Source organism: Balaenoptera musculus, chromosome 15, assembly GCF_009873245.2.
Source record: "Balaenoptera musculus isolate JJ_BM4_2016_0621 chromosome 15, mBalMus1.pri.v3, whole genome shotgun sequence".
Classification (NCBI taxonomy): domain Eukaryota; kingdom Metazoa; phylum Chordata; class Mammalia; order Artiodactyla; family Balaenopteridae; genus Balaenoptera; species Balaenoptera musculus.
The window spans coordinates 67,733,625-67,755,638 of record NC_045799.1 but is presented as its reverse complement, the minus strand read 5'-3'; the positions used below and the strand labels follow the sequence as shown (position 1 = coordinate 67,755,638).

The 22,014-nt window shown below is 44.5% G+C and overlaps 1 protein-coding gene across 2 annotated transcripts in view; it reads right to left on the bottom strand.

Annotated features, from left to right (window-relative positions):
• The window catches only part of PRKCB (protein kinase C beta), a 311,017-nt gene extending 297,565 nt beyond the window's left edge, over positions 1-13,452 (bottom strand). The window contains exons 1-2 of one of the 2 annotated variants that reach the window (XM_036827010.1): positions 12,910-13,452; positions 11,845-11,876 (exon numbers count right to left, since the gene is read on the bottom strand). In XM_036827010.1, coding sequence (XP_036682905.1) covers positions 11,845-11,876; positions 12,910-13,082 — 205 coding nt within the window. In that variant the 5' untranslated portion in view covers positions 13,083-13,452. The remainder of the gene's footprint in view (positions 1-11,844; positions 11,877-12,909) is intronic. The other variant, XM_036827011.1, reaches the window with a different exon arrangement.
• Between the last annotated feature and the right edge of the window lie 8,562 nt (positions 13,453-22,014).

The window sequence follows — 22,014 nt, the reverse complement described above, 5'->3', positions numbered from 1 at the left end:
CTGCCTGACCAGGATCGCCTGCAGTGGTCTGTGCCGTGAGTGAGAAATAAATCCCTTCCTCTCAAGCCAGAGGCTTCAAGGCTTATCTGTTATAGCAGCTTTCATAGATTCTGACTAATACCTCAGCAAATAGAGAATGTTTTAAATGCAAGCCCTAAAAGTAGTTTATGAGCTCAAGTTTTCCTGGTATTAACAGAGCTACATTACTGGGTGGGAAAACTGTCAGAATGTCCTGGCTTCTTTGTTCTACAGTTTGCTACCGATGGGCAACATTGAAATGGGAAGCAGATGTCCCCCCAAAAAGGCAAACAGCACCATCCCTCAATGGGTGACTCCAGAAAGTGCTTGTCTCCTGTACAGATTTCACTTCTGTGCGCAAAACTGAAAAAGTCCCCACTAACATTTCTCAGATTCTCAGTGACTTAAAACTATGTACTTTTTTTTTTTTTGGCCACGTCACGTGGCTTGTGGGATCTTAGTTCCCCGAGCACGGCTTGAACCTGGGGCCTCGGAAGTGAAAGCGCAGAGTCCTAACCACTGGACCGCTAAGGAATTCCCAAAACTCTGTGCTTTTTAGTTGTTTCTGTTAAAGTGGAATATACGTAACAGAAAAGTGGGTACATGTCTACAGCTCAATGGATGGTCACAATCTGAAACCCCCAGCACCCAGATTAAGAAACAACATTGCCAGCACCCTAGTAGCCCCTCTTAGTCCCCACCAGTCCCCCGGTGGGTAATCACCATCCTAACTGCTATCGCCTATGATTACTTTCACCTGTCCCTGAACTTCAAGTGCATGGAATCATACAGAACGTACTGGCGTTTTAGCTCACAGGTTGTTTGTGAGAGTCATCTATGCTGTGTATAGCTGGAATCTGTTCATTCTCGTTGCTGTATAGTATTCCATTACGTACCCACTATTCTACTCAGATGGCCATTTCAGTAGCCTCCAGTTTACATTACGTCAAAGGAAATTATTCTCACTCCAGTCCACCAGGGTCCCAAAGAAGGGACTTCAGTGGAGAAACTCTTTATCTTCACAGTGAAACGTGGCCAAAGCCTGAGGCTCTGCCCAAAGTTAAGACTGCAGCATTCACATACTTCTGAAAATCACTTCTCAACAGGATTTAATAAGGGCAATTTTTTTTTTTGGTTCAAACAAAAATGACCAGAGCTTGTAAACTAGGAAGTGATACACTCTTTATAAAAATCACAGATCAAGCTATACCAAAACTAGCACCAAAAGCCAAATCAAATGACTCCCTCAATGGAGTTCTTCTCCCCTATACCATTCATTCATTTAAAAAGTATCTACGAGCACATACCACGTGCCAAGTATGGAACCAAGTACTCTAGAAATAAGAGGAAATGAGACAGATGTGGTCCCTACTCTCACGAAACTTACATTCTTGTAGGGAAGACAAACACTAAACACTCGAATAAATATACGATTAGAAAAATGTAAAAGTGACAAGGGGTTATGAGACTACAAGGGGGAACCTGATTTGGAAGATCAGGGAAGGCTTCTCTGAAAAAGTGACATTTGAGCTAAGTTCTGAAGGAGAAGTAGGAGGCAAGTGGGGGAAGAGGAAAGGGAAGAGCGATTCAGGCTGAAGACAGAGCAGGTGCAAAAGCCCTAGGCTGGGCAGGGCTGTGTCATACTGAGAAAGACCACCAGTTGGGTCTTCAACCAGAAAGTGAAACGCAAGTGGAAGCGTGATACAAGGGGAGGATTGTGAGGGCCCAGATCAGGCAAACTCGTAACTCTTGTTACGGATTCTGGACTCAACCCTGGGAAAAACAGAGAGCCAGCCACGAAAACATAGACCTCTAACCAAAATAGAAAACGGTCCCTCACCACCCTCTATGCCAATCCTGCATCCCTAACTGCTATCGCCTATGATAGGCCGCCTACCGGTGGCCCAGATAGAATTATTAATACCCCCAACCACACATTTTGCCACGCACACAAAAAAAATCCAGATAACTATCAAAATTCTCATTTGCCGCTTTGCCTAAACAGTAAAGAATGATCCCCCCCTTTAGGGAGGGAATGTCTTCAAAATAGGGCTATTCCATAAAAATCCATCACGACAAGAGACAGTCCTGCAGAGCTCACCCTCTACCTTCACCCACATTATTTGCTAGCTTCTTCAACCCAAAAGAGCACATGAACATCCCACCCAGAGGCTGAAGGGACCCCCAAATTTTAAAGGTGAACTTGTCAGAAATCTATTTGAAGTTGAAACGCCATCAACGCGTTTCCAAAATGAGGCAGCAGATACGGCAATCGCAGATTTCAGTTCAGCCTTCTGAGGTTCCCCACAAAATTAAAGCATCGAAAGCCAGGAAACGGTAGCACAGAAAGCACTGCGTTCACCCATGTTCAAATCACCTCTCTGACGGCAGCTGAGCACGCCTCCCTCAGACCCACTGTCAGTCCCCCTGAGGGCTCTTGACCACGACATGTAAGCACATTCATTCCTGCATCATGACCTTGACTCAGGAGCATTCATCCTGCCTCCCAACAAGACTATAAACTCAGTAAGGGCAAGACAGTGCCCAGCCCTCGAAATAATGGAAACAGCCCTGTTTATCAAGTACTCACTGTATGTCAGGCAAGGTGCTCAGGAAACACCTGCCATGTGCCTTATAAGTTTATAGGTTCTGTCACTGCCTTTGACCTCTGGAAGAACCAAAAGTTCAAAGAGTTTAAGTAACATGTTCAAGGTCCCATAGCAAGAAGCCAAGATTTATACCCATGCCTTTCTGTCTCCAAAGCACAAATTCTTCACCACCAGTGCAGCATGTGCTCAATAAACACGAGCTGGGTGCATGATAGCAGGAGAGAAGGAGAAAAGGAGTGGGAGGATTCCTTCTAGAGAAAAAAATCACTTCTGCGGCCCTCTACGATTAAGGATGCAGTGAAGAGCAATATCCCTATTGTTAGAACCATAAAAATAACCCAGTAACCATCTCCCAAAATAGAATAATCAACAGTATGACTGACACGAAAGTCCAAACGTCTCTTTAGGATGTGAAAAATGGCAGCAGCCCCTAGATGCTCTGGGAACGCTCCCCCACTGCTTCTAAATGGTCATTTCAGCTTCTCTTACCTGACCTCCAACCCTACCAGCCTGGAATTTCAGGATCTGAGTCACGGCAATTATGGCTTCAGAATGCATCTCATGCTCTTTTTCAAACATTTGGCCATTTCACTCACCCACACACATCCCGCTCGACAGCAATGACAACAGCCACTTCCTAGTCACTACGCTGCCTTCACAAGGTCCAGACCCCCGACAGGACGTTCCCCTCCCACCAGCTCATCCCTCACACACCCTCCTTCCTGTTCCCCGCATGAGCCCCTTTCTCTCCTCCAGGGCTCCACTTGTGCTGTCCTCTGCCTGAAACACCCTCCCCTGCCCCCGCCCCCGTGTCAATCTGGGAACTCCTACTCCTGCTGGAAGATTGTTCCCAAATGTCAGCTCCTGTGTGGAATCTTCTCCACCCCTCCTAGGAGTAAGGATGTCATTCAAAGCTTTTTCACACCCTCGGTGTAACACTTCTCATTTATGTACCAGAAGTAATTGGCCATGTGCTGTTCTCCCCTCAAAAGACCAGGGAGATTTTCAAGGGCAAGCATGGTGTCTTATTTCTCTCCAAAGCCCATATTGGAACCTGACATTATACAATATATTTCTTCTAAGTTACTTGTTAATTACTATTCTTCTACTAAAATGTATTAACTGCTATTCTTCTACCAAATGTCTCTGAGGGCAGGGATTCTGTCTTGTTCACTGCTCTAGTTCCAGTGCTTAGAACAGTACCTGGTACATGGTAGGCACTCAATAAATATTTACTGAATGAATGGATAGATGGACAGATGGCTAGATGGATGTGGAAATGGATGGATGGATGGATGGATGGATGAGTAGATGGATGATGGATGGAAAACAACTGGGTGGATAGAGGAATGGATTGGTGGGTGAGTGGATAGATGGATGGGTGGATAAAGGCAGGATCATGTTTCACCAGCCCAGGGTCACAAAGCCATGGAGAAAGAAAGCCAGGATAAGAAATCAGGTCTGTTTGATATTTGAGCCTTCACTCTCAAGCCCAATTTTTACTGCCTATCTAGAAGCCCAAAGTCTGGTAACTGGGCAGTGGCAAGGTAAAGGAAGAGTCTAGAATTCCCCCCAGGAACACGGTTACTGTTGAGCAAAGTTAATTTCCATTTACTTAGCAAATGCCAAGACTCAATAAGGGGGATCAGAACCCTCCTAGTCTGAGTCTGAGTTCCCCTTCTGACCCGGTAGGGCAAATTTCTGCATGTCGGCTGAGGGAAAAAGAGACCTCCAAGAGATACAAACAAGCAGGCCAAGGACAATGAAAAGGTAACAACAACAGCAACAATAACAACAGTAATATTAAAAGACTGACACTCCTGAATGAAGGCCACCGTCTCTTCCAGAGCCTGCGGTTGCTGTGCCTTTCAACCCTCTGCAACACAGAGCTTCCTTCCAACACCAAACATTTCCAGGGAAGGCACTGAACTCCCCTTCCCTACTCACAAGGAGGAAGCGCCAGTAAGAAATCAGGCCCAGAGGTAGAACAGCATGAGGCTCAACATTAGGTAAAAGTGGGTTACTGGTAGAAACTAACACATCTTTATGTTTCCATAATTCCCTGTAGACCCTTTATAATAAAAACAATAAAGAACATTTACGAAGTACCCAGATTTGTATTAGAGAGACTGAGACTTTCTCCTTGAAGAAATCAGAAAAATGGAAAGAGAATTGACAAAGGATCTTTTTCTACGTGTGAGTCAATGCTGCTTATTGTGAAACTACTTAAAAATTATCTTCCAAATAAGAGAAAACACACGGCCTAAACCAATGGAATGAATGGTTGTAGAAAATCAGACATGGACCCAGGATGAGGAAGATATTCAGTAGAAAATGCAAGTAATCCTGTGCCCCTGAAAACTGGCTTTCAGCTCACAAATGCCTTTCACTGACAGATTTTGCTCTCTCTCTTTTTTTTAATTGAAGTATAGTTGATTTACAATGTTGTGTTAGTTTCTGGTGCACAGCAGAGTGACTCAGTTATACACTTTAATATCTTGTAATAAACTGTAATGGAAAAGAATCTGTGTGTGTGTATACACATATATATGTATAACTGCTCCCTCTTTTTATTTATTCTCAATCTATTGTCTCAGACTTGCCCCTCCACCTCTGAAATGATCTGATTTTTCTCTTTTAGAGCAGCCACCTCGAACTGCAACCCCTGAACAAAAGGGAAGTCGGCTCATTGTGAGTTATTAGCTAAGAGGAGATGACGTTCTCTGTCTGCCAAACTGAGAAAGAAGCCATCTTAACGTAACTGTCTATTTCTACTAAATATTCATCTTACCTGCAACCATGGCACAAATAAAGATTCAGGGCTTCTCCACAGAACGTCACAGGGATAAGACCTCCTGCGTATCTTTATCCAGGATATAAGCAGCTTCACAATACAGATTTTTAGCTCCGGCTCCTTGACAACTCAGACTTTCTCCAATTACCTCAAAGAATGAGAAGTTGTCTGTGTTTTGTTTTTTGTTTTTGTTTCTGTGCGGCATGTGGGAGCTCAGTTCCCTGACCAGGGATCGAACCCAAGCCCCCTGCACTGGAAGCGCAGAGTCTTCACCACTGGACTGCCAGGGAAGTCCCTAGTTTTCGTTTTTAATTCCCAGGCCAAAGAATTCCCTGACTCCACCCCAACCCTTACAGAGGTTAGCACCCCCTACACATTCCCATAGCACCCTGTACATTTCCTTCCAAGTACTTAACAGGAGTGAAATTAAATATTGGTGCAATGCTTTGTAGAATGTCTCATCTCCCCCATTACACTGTAAGCTCCGCAACAATAAGGATCCTCTCAATCTCATTCACGCTTGTATTCCTGCCATCTAACATAACTCCTGACACAGAGAGCTTAATGAGTGAATATTTTTTGGAAGGATGGATGGATGGATGGACAAATGGATGTATGTGGTAAATATACAAATTTCCTACCAGACTGTCAAGCAGACATCACACCTCCAAATACCACATGTAAACACTGTGAACTTTGTACACTCTATAAAAAAGCTATCACGGGGCTTCCCTGGTGGCGCAGTGGTTAAGAATCTGCCTGCCAATGCAGGGGACACGGGTTCGAGCCCTGGTCTGGGAAGATCCCACATGCCGCGGAGCAACTGAGCCCGTGAGCCACAACTACTGAGCCTGCGCGTCTGGAGCCTGTGCTCCGCAACAAGAGAGGCCGCGACAGTGAGAGGCCCATGCACCGCGATGAAGAGTGGCCCTCGCTCTCCGCAACTGGAGAAAGCCCTCGCACAGAAACGAAGACCCAACACAGCCAAAACTAAATAAATAAATAAATTTAAAAAAAAAAAAAAAAGCTATCACACAATTTCAGTGGAGACATAGGATGAGTGAAGTCATAGAATCCTTGGGATTAGATCAAATGCCAAGAATAAGGGACCAAGCTTTTGAACACATCAGCCAGAGATGATGAACTGTTCAGCCGATCCCCCTCCCCACCCAAGAATTAATTGGACTGCAAAGACAAAAGACCAGAGGATTAAAAATTGTACTTAATAATTTAACTACCTGTAGCTGAAAAGCATCAAAAGGAGATGCATAATCTCAAAATTGTGACGTACTGATCTATTTGCGTGTGTGTGCACGTGTGTGTGTACGTGTGTGCATGTGTGGAGAAAGAAAGAGACAGACAGACGGAGGAAAGAGGACCCCAACAGCAAGAACATGTACAATTTATTTTCAAACCTTCGGTTTACCTTTTGACCAGTTAACTTCTCTATATCTTTTTCTTTATTGACCCCAATACACCATAAACATGCTATATCTGGTTCTGGGCAGTACCTGAAGTATCACTGGTACTCAGAAATAATATATTTTTTAATGAGTTTCTAATAACCAGTATATCATATCAACTAGATTTTCAAAGGTCATATTTTCCATATTTACTTGGAAAGGCATTCTGTTGCCCAGTGACAAAGCTTCAAGCTTTCCCTGAGTGTTCTACAGCTCAAAAGGAATTGGTTGTTGCCTCTTCAACAAATCAACCCTCCTTCTTGCTAAGACTACCAGCATTAACCTACCCTTAAAATTTTTTATTTCATTTGGGACTCTGAGCCCCAAATCCCACTTCAGGTGGAAAAACTTAAAAAGTCAAACCAACAAACACAAATTCAAAAAGCCTCTGCCTTTTATCCACATGGAACCCCCAGGACACATTCAGAAGAGCCAAGAGGTAAGCGGAGTCTCAATCACAGGCCTCTGGGATCTGCTTCCGAGAAGGGAGGGAAGTGGAATAATAGAGGCTTGATTGCACACAAAAAAGGCCCTATTTATGATTCTACTGAGAAAGTTCAACCTGAAATTCAGGATATCATAGTTCCTAGGGAAAAATATGCCAAAAATAAAATGAACCTTTGATTCATCTTTGACTATTGTTTTTAAAAAGTACATATTCTAACCTCTAAGTGTTAACTACAGACTAAAATAAACTTGTATCCTGTAAAGTCGATGTTGATGAAACCAGCAATGGTTTTATTCATGCAATACTTTGGGGATTTTTAAGAATAATGTCTATTAGAAGGCTTAAAAAAGCACAGGGAGCTATATTCAATATGCTGGGATAAACCATAATGGAAAAGAATATGTAAAACAAGAACGTCTCTATGTGTGTAACTGAGTCACTTTGCTGTACAGCAGAGATTGGCACAGCATTGTCAATCAACTCTACTGCAATTAAAAAAATAAAATTTAAAAAAAGAAGGCTTAAAAACTTGTTTTCTAATCTATACAGGAAAGGAAAGAGCTGGTTTACTCATTATAGTCACCAATGCTAGGTCTATATAGTCAGAAAATTAGTGCACTGGGGTTTTTCTAGAGGGTCCATGGCAAGTTTAGATTTTTCTCACAAGAAGGGTGAGAAAAGACAATCTAGACAAGCTGGCTGTCTGGGGCTAGACTCACTGGTATCACCTAAAGTCTATGAAGAAACATACCAAAGAAGAAACCCATCTAAATACACGAAAGAGACACAGTCATTTAATGAGTTCCCAAATTAACTCTGTCCCCTTTTGACACAGTTTCCTACAGCTAATCAAGTAATAATGATCATCTCACTTAGAGTTATCGATAGTGGATATTTCTCTTGTACCACCTCATTACTCCTCACCATAACCCTATGAGGTAGGTACTATTAGCCCATTTCACAGATCAGAAGACCGAGGCCACTAGAAATGGATGACTTGCCCAAGTTCACACAGTAAGTAGGTGGCAGAGCACAGATTCAAACCCAGTTCTATCTGACTCCAACCCCATGCTAGGAATTCTGAATCCCTATATTTTATTGCCTCCCTATTTCTAATTAAGTGACTTCCTTAAAAAAATTTTTTTTCTCTCTGCCCAACTGTAAAAGTTTCTTGGGGTAAGAGCCTAATTCCACCCAAAGCCTTGTCTTAACTACAATGAAGGCACAAATGTTGGTCCCTGGTTCCTCTAAATAATGCCACAGAGAGAAGTCTGCCTTGCTTATCTGAGCGGTCCTATTTCTAATCCAGAATTTAGGGAGTTTCATAACAGAGATTCTCAGCTCCAGTCCCCTGTCACCAGAGACGTTCTTAAACTACCTCACAGAGAATGGTTTTATAGAAAATACAGAGTGGAAACAAAAAGGGAGAAATTATGTAGCAGTCAATCTAGAGTTCTGTACAAAAGCAAGAAAGTCTATTCTTAAACTCCCCTGAGCACACAGAAATCCACAATTTCCCATGGTTTATGGACTTTCCATCCTTCCTCTCTCAAGCCATCCCAGCATCCCCAATTTCCATGGCAGCACCATGGAGCATGGGGCTCAGTGGTTTCCTTGCCTTATGATCATCCTACACTACTCCTACCCAAGAAAGGCAGAGACTAGATCCTCTCTCCACTTCTACTTTTGAAATGGAAAACCCCCCGCCATAGCTTTTATCTGGGAACATGGCTACCTGAAATTAACCTTACATTTCCCACATACCCCTTTGCAGCAAGGTGTGGGTATGTGATTAAGTTCTAGCTAATAGCATATAGGCAGAAGTATCAGAGGCAACTTTCAGGACAGTGAGCATGTGTCCTTCACCTCTCTGTACCTTTCCTCTTCCTGCTGGCTGAAATAAGGCTGTGATGACTGGAGAGTCCAGCATCCTTCTTGGACTCTGAAATAATTTTCACTCCTGGGATAGTAGAGCACAAAACTGAAAGGAGCATAGCACCTTGGGCTCTGAACTTCTAACTTTGGTGAGAGAATAAAACCGTATGTATTTTCTATAACATACTGATCCCATTTTAATTAGATTCACTTTAAGAGGAAAAATGTGGTGCAAAAATGCTCAGATAAGGAACTCCTCTCTGATTCCAAAACTAGTCCCAGGTAACTCTGAGCACATCTGAGGATAATCTGCCACCTTCCTGGATATCCCTAAGCATGAGATCCTAAGCATCTCAATTTCAAGGGCTGTCAATTTGCCCCTTCCCCTCTCTTGCTCCTTCCCACTCCAGCCCAAATGGAATTTACTACCAAAGCAGTGACACAGGGCGACCAGACGTTCACAGCTGGATTTAGACTCTCACCTGGCAGCCAGCTCCATAGCAAAGCAACCCTGCAGAGCCAGTCTCCACTCACACCAGCTGCCCCACCACTGGGTTACTTTGGAGACAATCATAGGAGCAGATATTTTCTGAGTGCTTAGTCTGTGCTGAACTCTGGTCCAAGCATCTTATATACTGTAACAACTTGGAGCCACCCAGCAATTTTTTAAGGTAGGTATTGTTACAGGGACCCATTTTATACACAAGGAGCCTGAGGTACAGAGAGGCTAAGTAAAATGGCTGGGAAGTCTCAAGCCAAGATTCAAACTCACAGTGGTAGCCTGATAGCCTGTGCACATGCCCACTACCCTACACTGCCTCTCAGGGAGAGGAGAAAAAGACAGGCAATAAAAAAAAAAAAAAATTTAAACATGCTTACCTCTAAAGCTGCCATATTTCATTAGAAACTTTAATTCTGCTTTACTCACTGCACCAGAAAATGCCTACCATTTTCCTGGCTTTGAAAAAACAGATCTGCTGCTTCAGATGTGTCATTACCTGCACACTGAGAAGTTAACTTTCCCAACCGTTAATAACGGCAGAGCAGGTGGGATAGGAAAGCAGCAATAAAAATGTTCAAAAATCACCCCTGACCTCAGCAAGAGACAAAGACAGAAACCGATTCATGGAAGTGAGAGGTAACTTCAAAGATCTTCTACGTGTTCCCGTGCTAAGACACCCCTGGCATTCTGCTTCGGGGGTCAAAGTTCTAGAAAACAATCCAACCGTGTGCACCAAGGCCGAAATTGCTGCCATTTAAAGGAATGTGGGAAGTCCTCTGGTGCAGTGCGTAGAATTGGGGCTCCAAACCTTGGTAAAAGAGGGCGGAGGTTGGGGGTCTACAAGGCTCACTGGCTGAGCGGGCTCTGCCCAGATCTCAGGTGAGAGGTCATATAAGTCTCTGAAGAAACCAGTGCCACGCTGCCAGCACTCTGCACAACTGACAATGCCACTCACTCTCATCAGGGATCACTTTACTTTTCTCTGGAGGGTGGAGGTGCTAAAACAGAACTGTCAGTCAGTGCTAAGTCACATCTCAGACTCTTTAACATTCAAATGTTTTCTTCCCCTGATCTAAACCCAGATCGCCAGGGCAATCAACTTGCCCCTAAGACACTCCCCAGAAATGTGATATTTCTCACCAAACTCAACCACGTGGACCTGGTCTAAAATGGGGGAAAGGGGGGGACCTTCCAGACCAGAGGTTGCAAACTCAAATGCCTTACAGGGGTCAGAAATGGGTGAAGCAGGCCTGGTTGGGATCGATTGAGACAAAATGGTGCATGTGCACCCTGTTCACGAAAACTGCTGCTCTCAGCTCCAAATGATGGTTCTAAAAAGAAAGTGGGACCAATGCTCAGCAAACTTGAAGCTGCAAAGTCAGATACTTTGTGAAATCTCCCAGTTCTAAAATGTTGGCATCAAATTCAAAAAATGTTTGACACCCTAAGGGCTAAACAAAACTACAGATGATTTGGCATCTGAAGAGCAAATCTGTAACCAGAGACAGCCGAGTCACCACTAGGCTGGGCATCCCTGGCTAGGGTAAAGGATCTCAAACCCAATGCAAAGACCCAGGTAACCAGTCACTTGGAGTCCTTCCTGTATCTAGCCAGAAGATAGAAAGGGCAATTGAAACCAGGATCTGAGAAGCACCCCATCTGGAACCACTTCTTTCAGAGAGGAAGGAGGCCCAGGGGACAACCACAGTCACCTTTCTAGGGGATGCACCATCTGCAGAGGCAGGGGCCACCTGTAGAGACCTCTATGAGGCAGGGGAAGTGGAAGGACACATGAACAGGTATTGGGGGGGAGGGTATCTCAAGAAGAAGTGGCCAGGCAGGATAGGTTCAGGAGAACCTATGTTGACTCTTCTGGAGCTGGTTAGGGAGAAAGGGTGGATGCACTTCCTTGGCCAGCTGAGCCTCCCAGCTCCACTGGTCCTTCCCGGATGGAGTATCTCTGCCCCATATACACACACCACTTTTAAAGACCTTTCTGTGGTGATGAATTCCTAATTTGGGAGGTCACTCTGACAAATGTAATTCCTTCACTCTCTGCCTAACTCAGTCACTTCCAGAAAGTCTTTTTCACCTTCTCCTCCCGCAAACAGCATCCTTAGAATCCCACAGCCTACCTTGGCACTGGAATCCTTGCTTCCCGAAGCCCCTGCAAAGGCAGAAGGAGACATGTCAGGCAGCCCGAGGAGACCAGCCACCAGTTAGTTCCCCCCCAGAGTCACCCCACTTCCCCCTGCCCCTCTAGCCCAGGTGCAACCTCCCAGCCACAGGCGGGTGCCCAAGAGTCTTCCGCCTCTGGGGGGGAGGGGGTAGGTGGGAGCTCAGCGGTAACCTCCACCTCCCCTCAAAAGGCAGAAGACAGGAGGCTGCGACCACCAGGTGGCGGGGTGGGGGGAGCGTTTCCGTCGTGGTGGGAGGCGGCGGGCAGGCGGGAGTTCTGCCCACAGAGATGCCCGAGTGCCCTCGGGGAAAGAGAAAAAGACGCATCTAGAGGGAGGATGGGAGAGCCCCCGCGGCGGTGGCATTCCCTAGGGGACTGGGAGGGAGAGAGGACTCCCCATGCCTAGAGAGACCGGGGAGCGGAGGGTCCCCGCAGTGATGTGAAGGGGGAAACTGAAGAGTGGAAAGGGGAACCCAGGTCCTCAGGGAGAAGCAATAAGAGATAACACGGGGCGCTGCCCCCGGAGACACAGAGGAGGAGGAAAGAATGCCCCATGCCCGCAGGGAGACAGAGAAAGGACACCCAGGGCGCTGCCCCCAGAAAGGAGGGAAGGGGGTGAGGGTGCCTCGAGCCCGGAAGGAGGCAAAGAGATAGGGAACCCCGCACGAGAGGGCACTCGAGGTGCTGCCCTCCCGGGGAGGGACAGCGGAGCCCCGAGCCCTGTGGAGAAAGGGCGCCCGCGCCGCGACCCCTAGGCGCTCCGAGGCAGCTGGGAGGAAGAGAGGGCACGAGGCACCCCTCGGTCGGCTGTCTGGGACCCCGGGGAGCGGGAAGCCGCAGGACTGTCCACCGGGGAGTCCGGGACAGAAGGGTCCGGAGCGGGAGCCCGGGATCTGGGGCCGCGGCGGGGCTTATCCTCCCGCGGAGGCGCGGGGGGCGCGGAGGACGCGAAGAGGGGGTCCCCGCGAACGGCGCTACCCTCGGAGCCCCGGGAAGGTGCCCTGCGCCGGCGCGCTCTCACCAGATGAAGTCGGTGCAGTGGCTGCAGAAGGTGGGCTGCTTGAAGAAGCGGGCTGTGAATTTGTGGTTCTTCACCTCGTGCACGTTCTTCTGCCGGAGGGCGCCTTTGCGGGCGAAGCGCACCGTGCTCTCCTCGCCCTCGCTCGGCGGCGGCCCCGCAGCCGGGTCAGCCATCTTGCGCGCGGGGAGCGGGAGCACGAGAGGTGCCGGCCAGGGGCCGCGGTACCGCGGGCTGCGGGCCCGGGAGGCGCGGGAGAAGGCGGCCGCTCTGCCGCCCGGGGCCGCGGACGCTTCCCCTGCGCCGGCTCTGGCGGCCGCGGCGCGCGGAGCTGGGGCTGTCACTCGCCCAGCTGCCGCCACTCGACCAGCTGCGCTTGGCACCGCTGGCCCCAGCTGCGGGGGAGGGAGGCGGAGCCGCGGGCAGACCCCGCCTCCATCATTTGCATCGCCCTCAGGTTCCGCCCAGCCCCGCCAGCTGCTTTACATACTGGCACCCCGAGGCTGCCGGCCTCCCAGAGAAGCGTTCTCAGCCGCAGCGCTGCGACGCGGGGACCGCAGCCAGGGACCGTCAGACCTGAGCCTCTCCCGCTACCTCGTCCTCGGCCCGGCTTGCATGAAGGCGATGAGCACCTTGGGTGCGCCCCGGGGGAACCGAGAACGGGGGCTGGGGCCTGGGGGGTAGGGGGTGGAAAGGGTGGGTGCGACGGTTTCCACCCAGGCCTCTGCAGAGACTGGTACCCATCCACCCCGTATTCGTGCCATTGGTCATTCTGCACGCGTCTCCTGGAGGGATGGGCTACCGCTGTCACTCATTGGGAAAGGCCTGTGGCTCCACACACTTACACACACATACGCACACACAACTGCAGAGGGAGGGGAGGGGCAATCTTTACTTTATATATACATGTCTAACTCCACCACAAAGACAATTCTTGGCCTTACTTGCCTGACCATTTAGAAGAAGACTCCCTACCTTCTGTCCATTCCCTCCACAAAGAGACTCAGTTTCCTCAACTGTGAAATGGGACCATTAAAGGGCGTGGGGAGAAATTTAAGAGGCCAGTATTTCCTCAACTTTCATTCATTCTTGACCCATCTTCACAAATGCTGGTAACGTTTGTGCACCATCTAGAAAAAAATCTCTATCTAGTTTCTGAGTTCAAATAGCAAGACGTATCCTTACTATGAAAATCTCTCCAGATGCTGCCACTTGCCCAAAACACCAGCATCTGAGGCCTTCTTTTGTTTGTTAAGGGAGATTTACAAATTTTAGAGAGATGTTAAAGACATTAACATCCAACTGGGACTCTCTCCTGGATGGAATCTGAAGGATGGAAAGGTAACCAAAAGAGTAATAATTGTCTACATAAGCAATTCAGTGTGATTTAGTGCCCCATCCACACACTGCATCTAAACGTCCCCCCACCATGCCCCACACTCTGGGAACACAGTGCTGCATTAGACTATGAACTCCTGCACTAGACCTAGGCTCTGAGAGCAGGCTCTGCTCACCATTGTGTCACCTTGCGCCTAGCTCTGTGCCTGACACCTTCTCAGAGCTCAATAAATATTGGTTGAATAAGTGAGTAATTGTGTGAACAAGTGAGTGAATGAAAACTTAAAGGGCATTACCCCCTACCCCCAACCCGTGTCCAGTAGGTGTTCAATAATACTAAACATCAAGTGCTAGGTGGGTGTCACAGGCACTTGCAGTGTCTTATTTAGACCTCCCAGCAACCCTGTGTAGGTCTAGTAACTTTCATGATGGATAAAGACAACGAAGCTCAGCGTGTTTAAGATAGACCCCCGAAGTCACATTGTTGTTGAGTGGTGGTTAAACCTGCCTAAGTACAAAGCGTACTGGTGACAAAGGGGTGAAGGAAGACAGGATGGAATTGAACCAGCTACACTGAACTTCTGCCTAATGAAGCTCAGGTCCTACTAGGATGATTTTACCTGGAAGCTGCTGAGTCTAAGTCGTTATTAAGTGACATGTGGAGAGCAATGGCTGTCATAATAGAATGTCCTTTTCCTACGTAGTAACTCAAAGGAAACAAGGAAAAAATAGCATTCACTTTTAAGGTTGACATGTTTGGGAAACTGGACGTGCCTGTCTATTATTAGTCCTTTAAGAGGCCCCATCATCTCCCAGGGAAGCTTGTGAAAACATCCCAGGAGACATTGCTGCTGAAGTAGATTTTCTTTGAACTGATGAGCTGGAAGCTTGAAGCTCACATCCTGCCTTTTGAACCAAGAGCTCTGGATGACTTTGGTCTGTAACAACAAACAGAACCTCATGGGGCCTGGGCCTAAAGATGCAAGGGCTGGTAGATCCTGAAGAACCACTCAATTCCTGGAGGGGCTGCACCATCTGAATGTGAGGAACACAGTTCCCATGGGACCCAGATCCTATAGGGCAGGGGTCTCAAACTTGTGGCCCTTGGACACATTCTTTTAGCCAGCCCAGTGAACATTTATTTTTTGGTTCACATTGGTAGACTTTCACCTAAATATCCAGATTCTGACTTCTCTAGGGAAAAAAGTTATGGTTACATGGAGCCTGCATTCCTCTACTTCCTCATTCATTTGTTTACTCATTCAGGATTGAATTTATTGAGCACCTGTTACGTGCTGTTCCACACACTGTTAAATAAAACAGACAAAAGTCCCTGCCTTCGTAGAACTAATGGGGAAGATGGACAACAACATAATAAACTAACAAATCTATACCAGGTGGCATGGAGATTCATGCTGTAAAGAAACACAAAGCATAGTAAAGGAATGAAGAGCGACAGCCACCAGGGAAATCCTCTATGAAAAGCAAAGACCTGAATGAAGTGAGAGGATGAGCCATTGGGCTATCTGGGTAGAGAGAGTTCCAGAAAGAGAAAGGAGCAAATGCAGAGGACCTGGAGAAGTAGTGTGCTTAGCATGTTGCAGAAGCAGCAAGGAGGTCTCTGTGGCTGGAGTGGAGAGAACAGGTACAAGACAAGATCCATAGAAGAGCAGGGCCTTGTAGATGTGGTAAGGACTTTGGACTTAACTCCAGAGAATGGGAAGCCACCAGAAGATTGAGAGCAGAGAAGTGGCCTGATATAATTTGTGGTTGTTTGTTTTTTTTTTTTTACGATTACCCTGGACACTATGCATAAAATAGATTGAAGGTAGAAAGAGTAGAAGCAGGGAGAGCATTTGAGGTCATTTGAGTAGAGGAGGCAAGAGATGATGACAACATGGCATGGTGCCCCTTGGAGAGAAAGGGCAGCGGTTCTGTGTACAATGGGCATGGGCCCTCTAGGTCGTTAGAGCCCTCGCATGGTCCACTCTGCTTATAAAAGACTAAATGCTGGCCACTTGAAAGATTTCAGAGGCAATGAGAAGGCAGGTTGCTCTGGCTGGGAATGGAGTCCAAGGGCTCTTTAGCTTAGGCTTCAAACTTGCTGTATATATTAGTTTCCTGTGGCTGTCATAACAAATTATTGGAAAACTAGGCGGCTAAAATAACAGAAATTTATTCTCTCACAATGCCAAAGGTCAGAAGGCTGAAATGAAGATGTCTGCAGGCCCTACTCCCTCTGGAATCTTTAGAGAAGAATCCTTCTTTGACTATTCCAAGTTCTGGTATCTGTCAGCTTTCCTTGGTTTCCTTGGTTTATGACCACATCACTCCCATCTCTGCCTTCATCTTCACATCAACTTCTCTCTGTGTGTCAGTCTTCTCCTTTTCTGTCTAGTTTCCCCGGTGTATCTCTTACAAGGACACTGGTCATCGGATTTAGGGCATGCCCAGATAATCTGTAATAATGTCTTCATCTCAAGATCATTAACTTAATTACATTTGCAAAGACCTTTTTACCACAGGAGTTAAGACATAGACATGTCTTTTGGAGGGGCTACGATTCAATCCACTACAGTGCATAACCTTGGGCAAGTCACTTCCTCCCTCTGGGTCTCACCTTCCTCCATTGTAAAATAGGGGCAGAGATGTAGTTTGCCTTCCAACTCTTTCATTAGAAGGCAACCCTCTCACCAATACGGTAGTCACTAGCCCCATGTGGCCACTGAGCATTTGGAATGTAGCTAGTCTCAACTGAGATGTGACTGTAAGTGTAAAATATATCCCAAAACATCAAGTACTTAGTGTGAACAGAATGTAAAATATCTCATAAATAATTTTTATCTTCAGTGCATGTCAAAAATATATTTTGGATATATTGGGCTAAATAAAATTTCTCTCTAAAATTAATTTTACCTGCTTCTTCTTACTTTTTTAATGTGGCTACTAAAAAATATAAAATTACATATGTGACTTACATTATATTTCTTTGGACAGCTCTATTCTAAAGAATAGATTTTAAAATAAATTAAAATTTGTAAGTAGATAATAAAAGTTCATCTCTATTCTATGTAGAATCAGTAGTGGTACCTTGACTGAAGGCTGAAGAATCTGCTTTCAAGATGCTCACTCACATGGCTGATAAGTTGGTGCTGTTAGTTGAGAGCTCACCCAGGGCTTTGAGCCAGGGACCTTGGTTCCTCTTTAGGTGAGCCTCTCCACTGGCAGCTTGAGCTTCCTCAGAACACGGTGGTTGAATTCCAAGAGTGAGTGTCCCAAGAGATAGAAAGTGGAAGATGATAGTTCCTTAAAGCCTGATCTGAAAACTGACACAGTGTCATTTCTGATATATGCTATTCGTCAAATAGCCACAGAGCCTATATTCAAGGGGAGACTCCATGTCTCAACGAAAAGACTGACAAAGAAATTGGGGGCCACCTAGGAAGAGCTCAATAAATATTTATTGCATTAATAAATTATTCAAATTAATAAAATGTAACAATTCCCATCTGACATATAAGGAAACAGAAATTTGAAAAAATTAAGTCACAGTCATTCTAGGACTGCTACTATTAATAATTAAAAGCTAATATTAAGAAACAGGAAACTATGACCCAATCAAAGGAAAAAAATGAACCAACAGAAACAGTCCCAGTGAAAGACAACACAGAGAACCTACTAGACAAACACTTTAAAACAACCATCTTAAACATAATCAAAGAACTAAAGGAAGACATAAAGTCAAGAAAATGGTGGACAAACAAAATGTAAATATCAAGAAAGAGAGAGAAAACCTCAAGAGAAACCAGAAAGAGATTCTAGAGCTGAAAAGTATAGAAACTGAAATGAAAAATTCACTAGAGGGACTCAAAGGCAGATTTGAGTAGACAGACAAAAGAATCAGTGAACTCGAAGATAGGACAATTGAAACTATTGGAGAACATTTCTCCAAAGAAGCCATACAGATGGCTAAAAATTACATGAAGAGATGCTCAACATCATTAATTATTAGAGAAATGCAAATCAAAACTACAATGAGGTATCACCTCATACCAGTCAGAATAGCCATCATCAAAAAGTCTACAGAGAAGACCTCAGACTTCCCAAAAGGCAAGAAACTACCCACGTACCTGGCAATGTGGCTGACAGAGTCTTGGTGCTCCGGCCGACTGTCAGGCCTGAACCTCTGAGGTGGGAGAGCTGAGTTCAGGACATTGGACCACCAGAGACCTCCTGGCCTGATGTAATATCAATCAGCGAGAGCTCTCCAAGAGATCTCCATCTCAATGCTAAACCCAGCTCCACTCAGTGACCAGCAAGCTCCAGTGCTGGAAACCCCATACCAAACAACTAGCAAGACAGGAACACAACCCCCATTAGCAGAGAGGTTGCGTAAAATCATAATAAGTTCACAGACACCCCAAAACACACCACAGGACACAGTCCTGCCCACCAGAACACAGGCACTAGTCACCTCCACCAGGAAGCCTACACAAGCCACTGAACCAACCATACCCACTGGGGGCAGACACCAAAAACAACGGGAAATATGAACTTGCAGGCTGCGAAAAAGAGACCCCAAACACAGTAAGTTAAGAAAAATGAGAAGACAGAGAAATACGCAGCAGATGAAGGAGCAAGGTAAAAACCCACCAGACCAAACAAATGAAGAGGAAATAAGCAGCCTACCTGAAAAAAGAATTCAGAGTTATGATAGTGAAGATGGTCCAAAATCTTGGAAATAGAATGGAAAAAATACAAGAAAGTTTTAAAAAGGACCTAGAAGAACTAAAGAGCAAACAAACAATGATGAACAACAAAATAAATGAAATTAAAAATTCTTTAGAAGGAATCAATAGCAGAATAACTGAGGCAGAAGAACGGATAAGTGACCTGGAAGACAGAATGGTGGAATTCACTGCTGCAGAACAGAATAAAGAAAAAAGAATGAAAAGAAATGAAGGCAGCCTAAGAGACCTCTGGGACAACATTAAACACAACAACATTCACATTATAGGGGTCCCAGAAGGAGAAGAGAGAGAGAAAGGACCAGAGAAAATATTTGAAGAGATTAGAGTCGAAAACTTGCTAACATGGGAAAGGAAATAGCCAACCAAGTCCAGGAAGCACAGGGAGTCCCATACAGGGTAAACCCAAGGAGAAACACGCCGAGACACATAGTAATCAAATGGGCAAAAATTAAAGACAAAGAAAAATTACTGAAAGCAGCAAGGGAAAAACGACAAATAACATACAAGGGAACTCCCATAAGGTTAACAGCTGATTTCTCAACACAAACTCTACAAGCCAGAAGGGAGTGGCATGATATACTTAAAGTGATGAAAGGGAAGAACCTACAACCAAGATTATTCTACCCGGCAAGGATCTCATTCAGATTCGATGGAGAAATCAAAAGCTTTAAAGACAAGCAAAAGCTAAGAGAATTCAGCACCACCAAACCTGCTCTACAACAAATGCTAAAGGAACTTCTCTAAGTGGGAAACACAAGAGAAGAAAAGGACCTACAAAAACAAACCCAAAACAATTAAGAAAATGGTCATAGGAACATACATATCGATAATTACCTTAAACGTGAATGGATTAAATGCTCCAACCAAAAGACACAGGCTCTATGAATGGATACAAAAACAAGACCCATATATATGCTGTCTACAAGACACCCACTTCAGACCTAGGGACACATACAGACTGAAAGTGAGAGGATGGAAAAAGATATTCCATGCAAATGGAAATCAAAACAAAGCTGGAGTAGCAATACTCATATCAGATAAAATAGACTTTAAAATAAAGAATGTTACAAGAGACAAGGAAGGACACTACATAATGATCAAGGGATCAATCCAAGAAGAAGATATAACAATTATAAATATATATGCACCCAACATAGGAGCACCTCAATACATAAGGCAACTGCTAACAGCTATAAAAGAGGAAATCTACAGTAACACAATAATAGTGGGGGACTTTAACACCTCACTTACACCAATGGACAGATCATCCAAAATGAAAATAAATAAGGAAACAGAAGCTTTAAATGACACAATAGACCAGATAGATTTAATTGATATTTATAGGACATTCCATCCAAAAACAGCAGATTACACTTTCTTCTCAAGTGCACACGGAACATTCTCCAGGATAGATCACATCTTGGATCACAAACCAAGCCTCAGTAAATTTAAGAAAATTGAAATCATATCAAGCATCTTTTCTGAACACAATGCTATGAGATTAGAAATCAATTACAGGGAAAAAAACATAAAAAACACAAACACATGGAGGCTAAACAATACATTACTAAATGACCAAGAGATCACTGAAGAAATCAAAGAGGAAATCAAAAAATACCTAGAGACAAATGACAATGAAAACACGATGATCCAAAACCTATGGGATGCAGCAAAAGCAGTCCTAAGAGGGAAGTTTATAGCTATACAAGCCTACCTCAAGAAACAAGAAAAATCTCACATAAACAATCTAACCTTACACCTAAAGGAACTAGAGAAAGAAGAACAAACAAAACCCAAAGTTAGCAGAAGGAAAGAAATCATAAAGATCAGAGCAGAAATAAATGAAATAGAAACAAAGAAAACAATAGCAAAGATCAATAAAACTAAAAGCTGGTTCTTTGAGAAGATAAGCAAAATTGATAAACCATTAGCCAGACTCAACAAGAAAAAGAGGGAGAGGATTCAAATCAATAAAATTAGAAATGAAAAAGAAGTTACAACAGACACCACAGAAATACAAAGCATCCTAACAGACTACTACAAGCAACTCTATGCCAATGAAATGGACAACCTGGAAGAAATGGAGAAATTCTTAGAAAGGTATAACCTTCCAAGAATGAACCCGGAAGAAATAGAAAATATAAACAGACCAATCACAAGTAATGAAATTGAAACTGTGATTAAAAATCTTCCAACAAACAAAAGTCCAGGACCAGATGGCTTCACAGGTGAATTCTATCAAACATTTAGAGAAGAGGTAACACCCATCCTTCTCAAACTCTTCCAAAAAATTAAAGAGCAAGGAATGCTCCCAAACTCATTCTATGAGGCCACCATCACCCTGATACCAAAACCAGACAAAGATACTACAAAAAAAGAAAATTACAGACCAATATCACTGATGAATATAGATGCAAAAATCCTCAACAAAATACTAGCAAACAGAATCCAACAACACATTAAAAGGATCATACACCACGATCAAGTGGGATTTATCCCAGAGATGCAAGGATTCTTCAATATACACAAATCAATCAATGTGATACACCATATTAACAAATTGAAGAATAAAAACCATATGATCATCTCAATAGATGCAGAAAAAGCTTTTGACAAAATTCAACACCCATTTATGGTAAAAACTCTTCAGAAATTGAGCATAGAGAGAACCTACCTCAACATAATAAAGGCCATATACGACAAACCCACAACAAACATCATTCTCAATAGTGAGGACCTGAAAGCATTTCCTCTAAGATCAGGAACAAGACAAGGATGTCCACTCTCACCACTATTATTCAACATAGTTTTGGAAGTCCTAGCCACAGCAATCAGAGAAGAAAAAGAAATAAAAGGAATATAAACTAGAAAGAAGCAGTAAAACTGTCACTGTTTGCAGATGACATGATACTATACATAGGGAATCCTAAAGATGCCACCAGAAAACTACTAGAGCTAATCAATGAATTTGGTAAAGTTGCAGGATACAAAATTAATGTACAGAAATCTCTTGCATTTC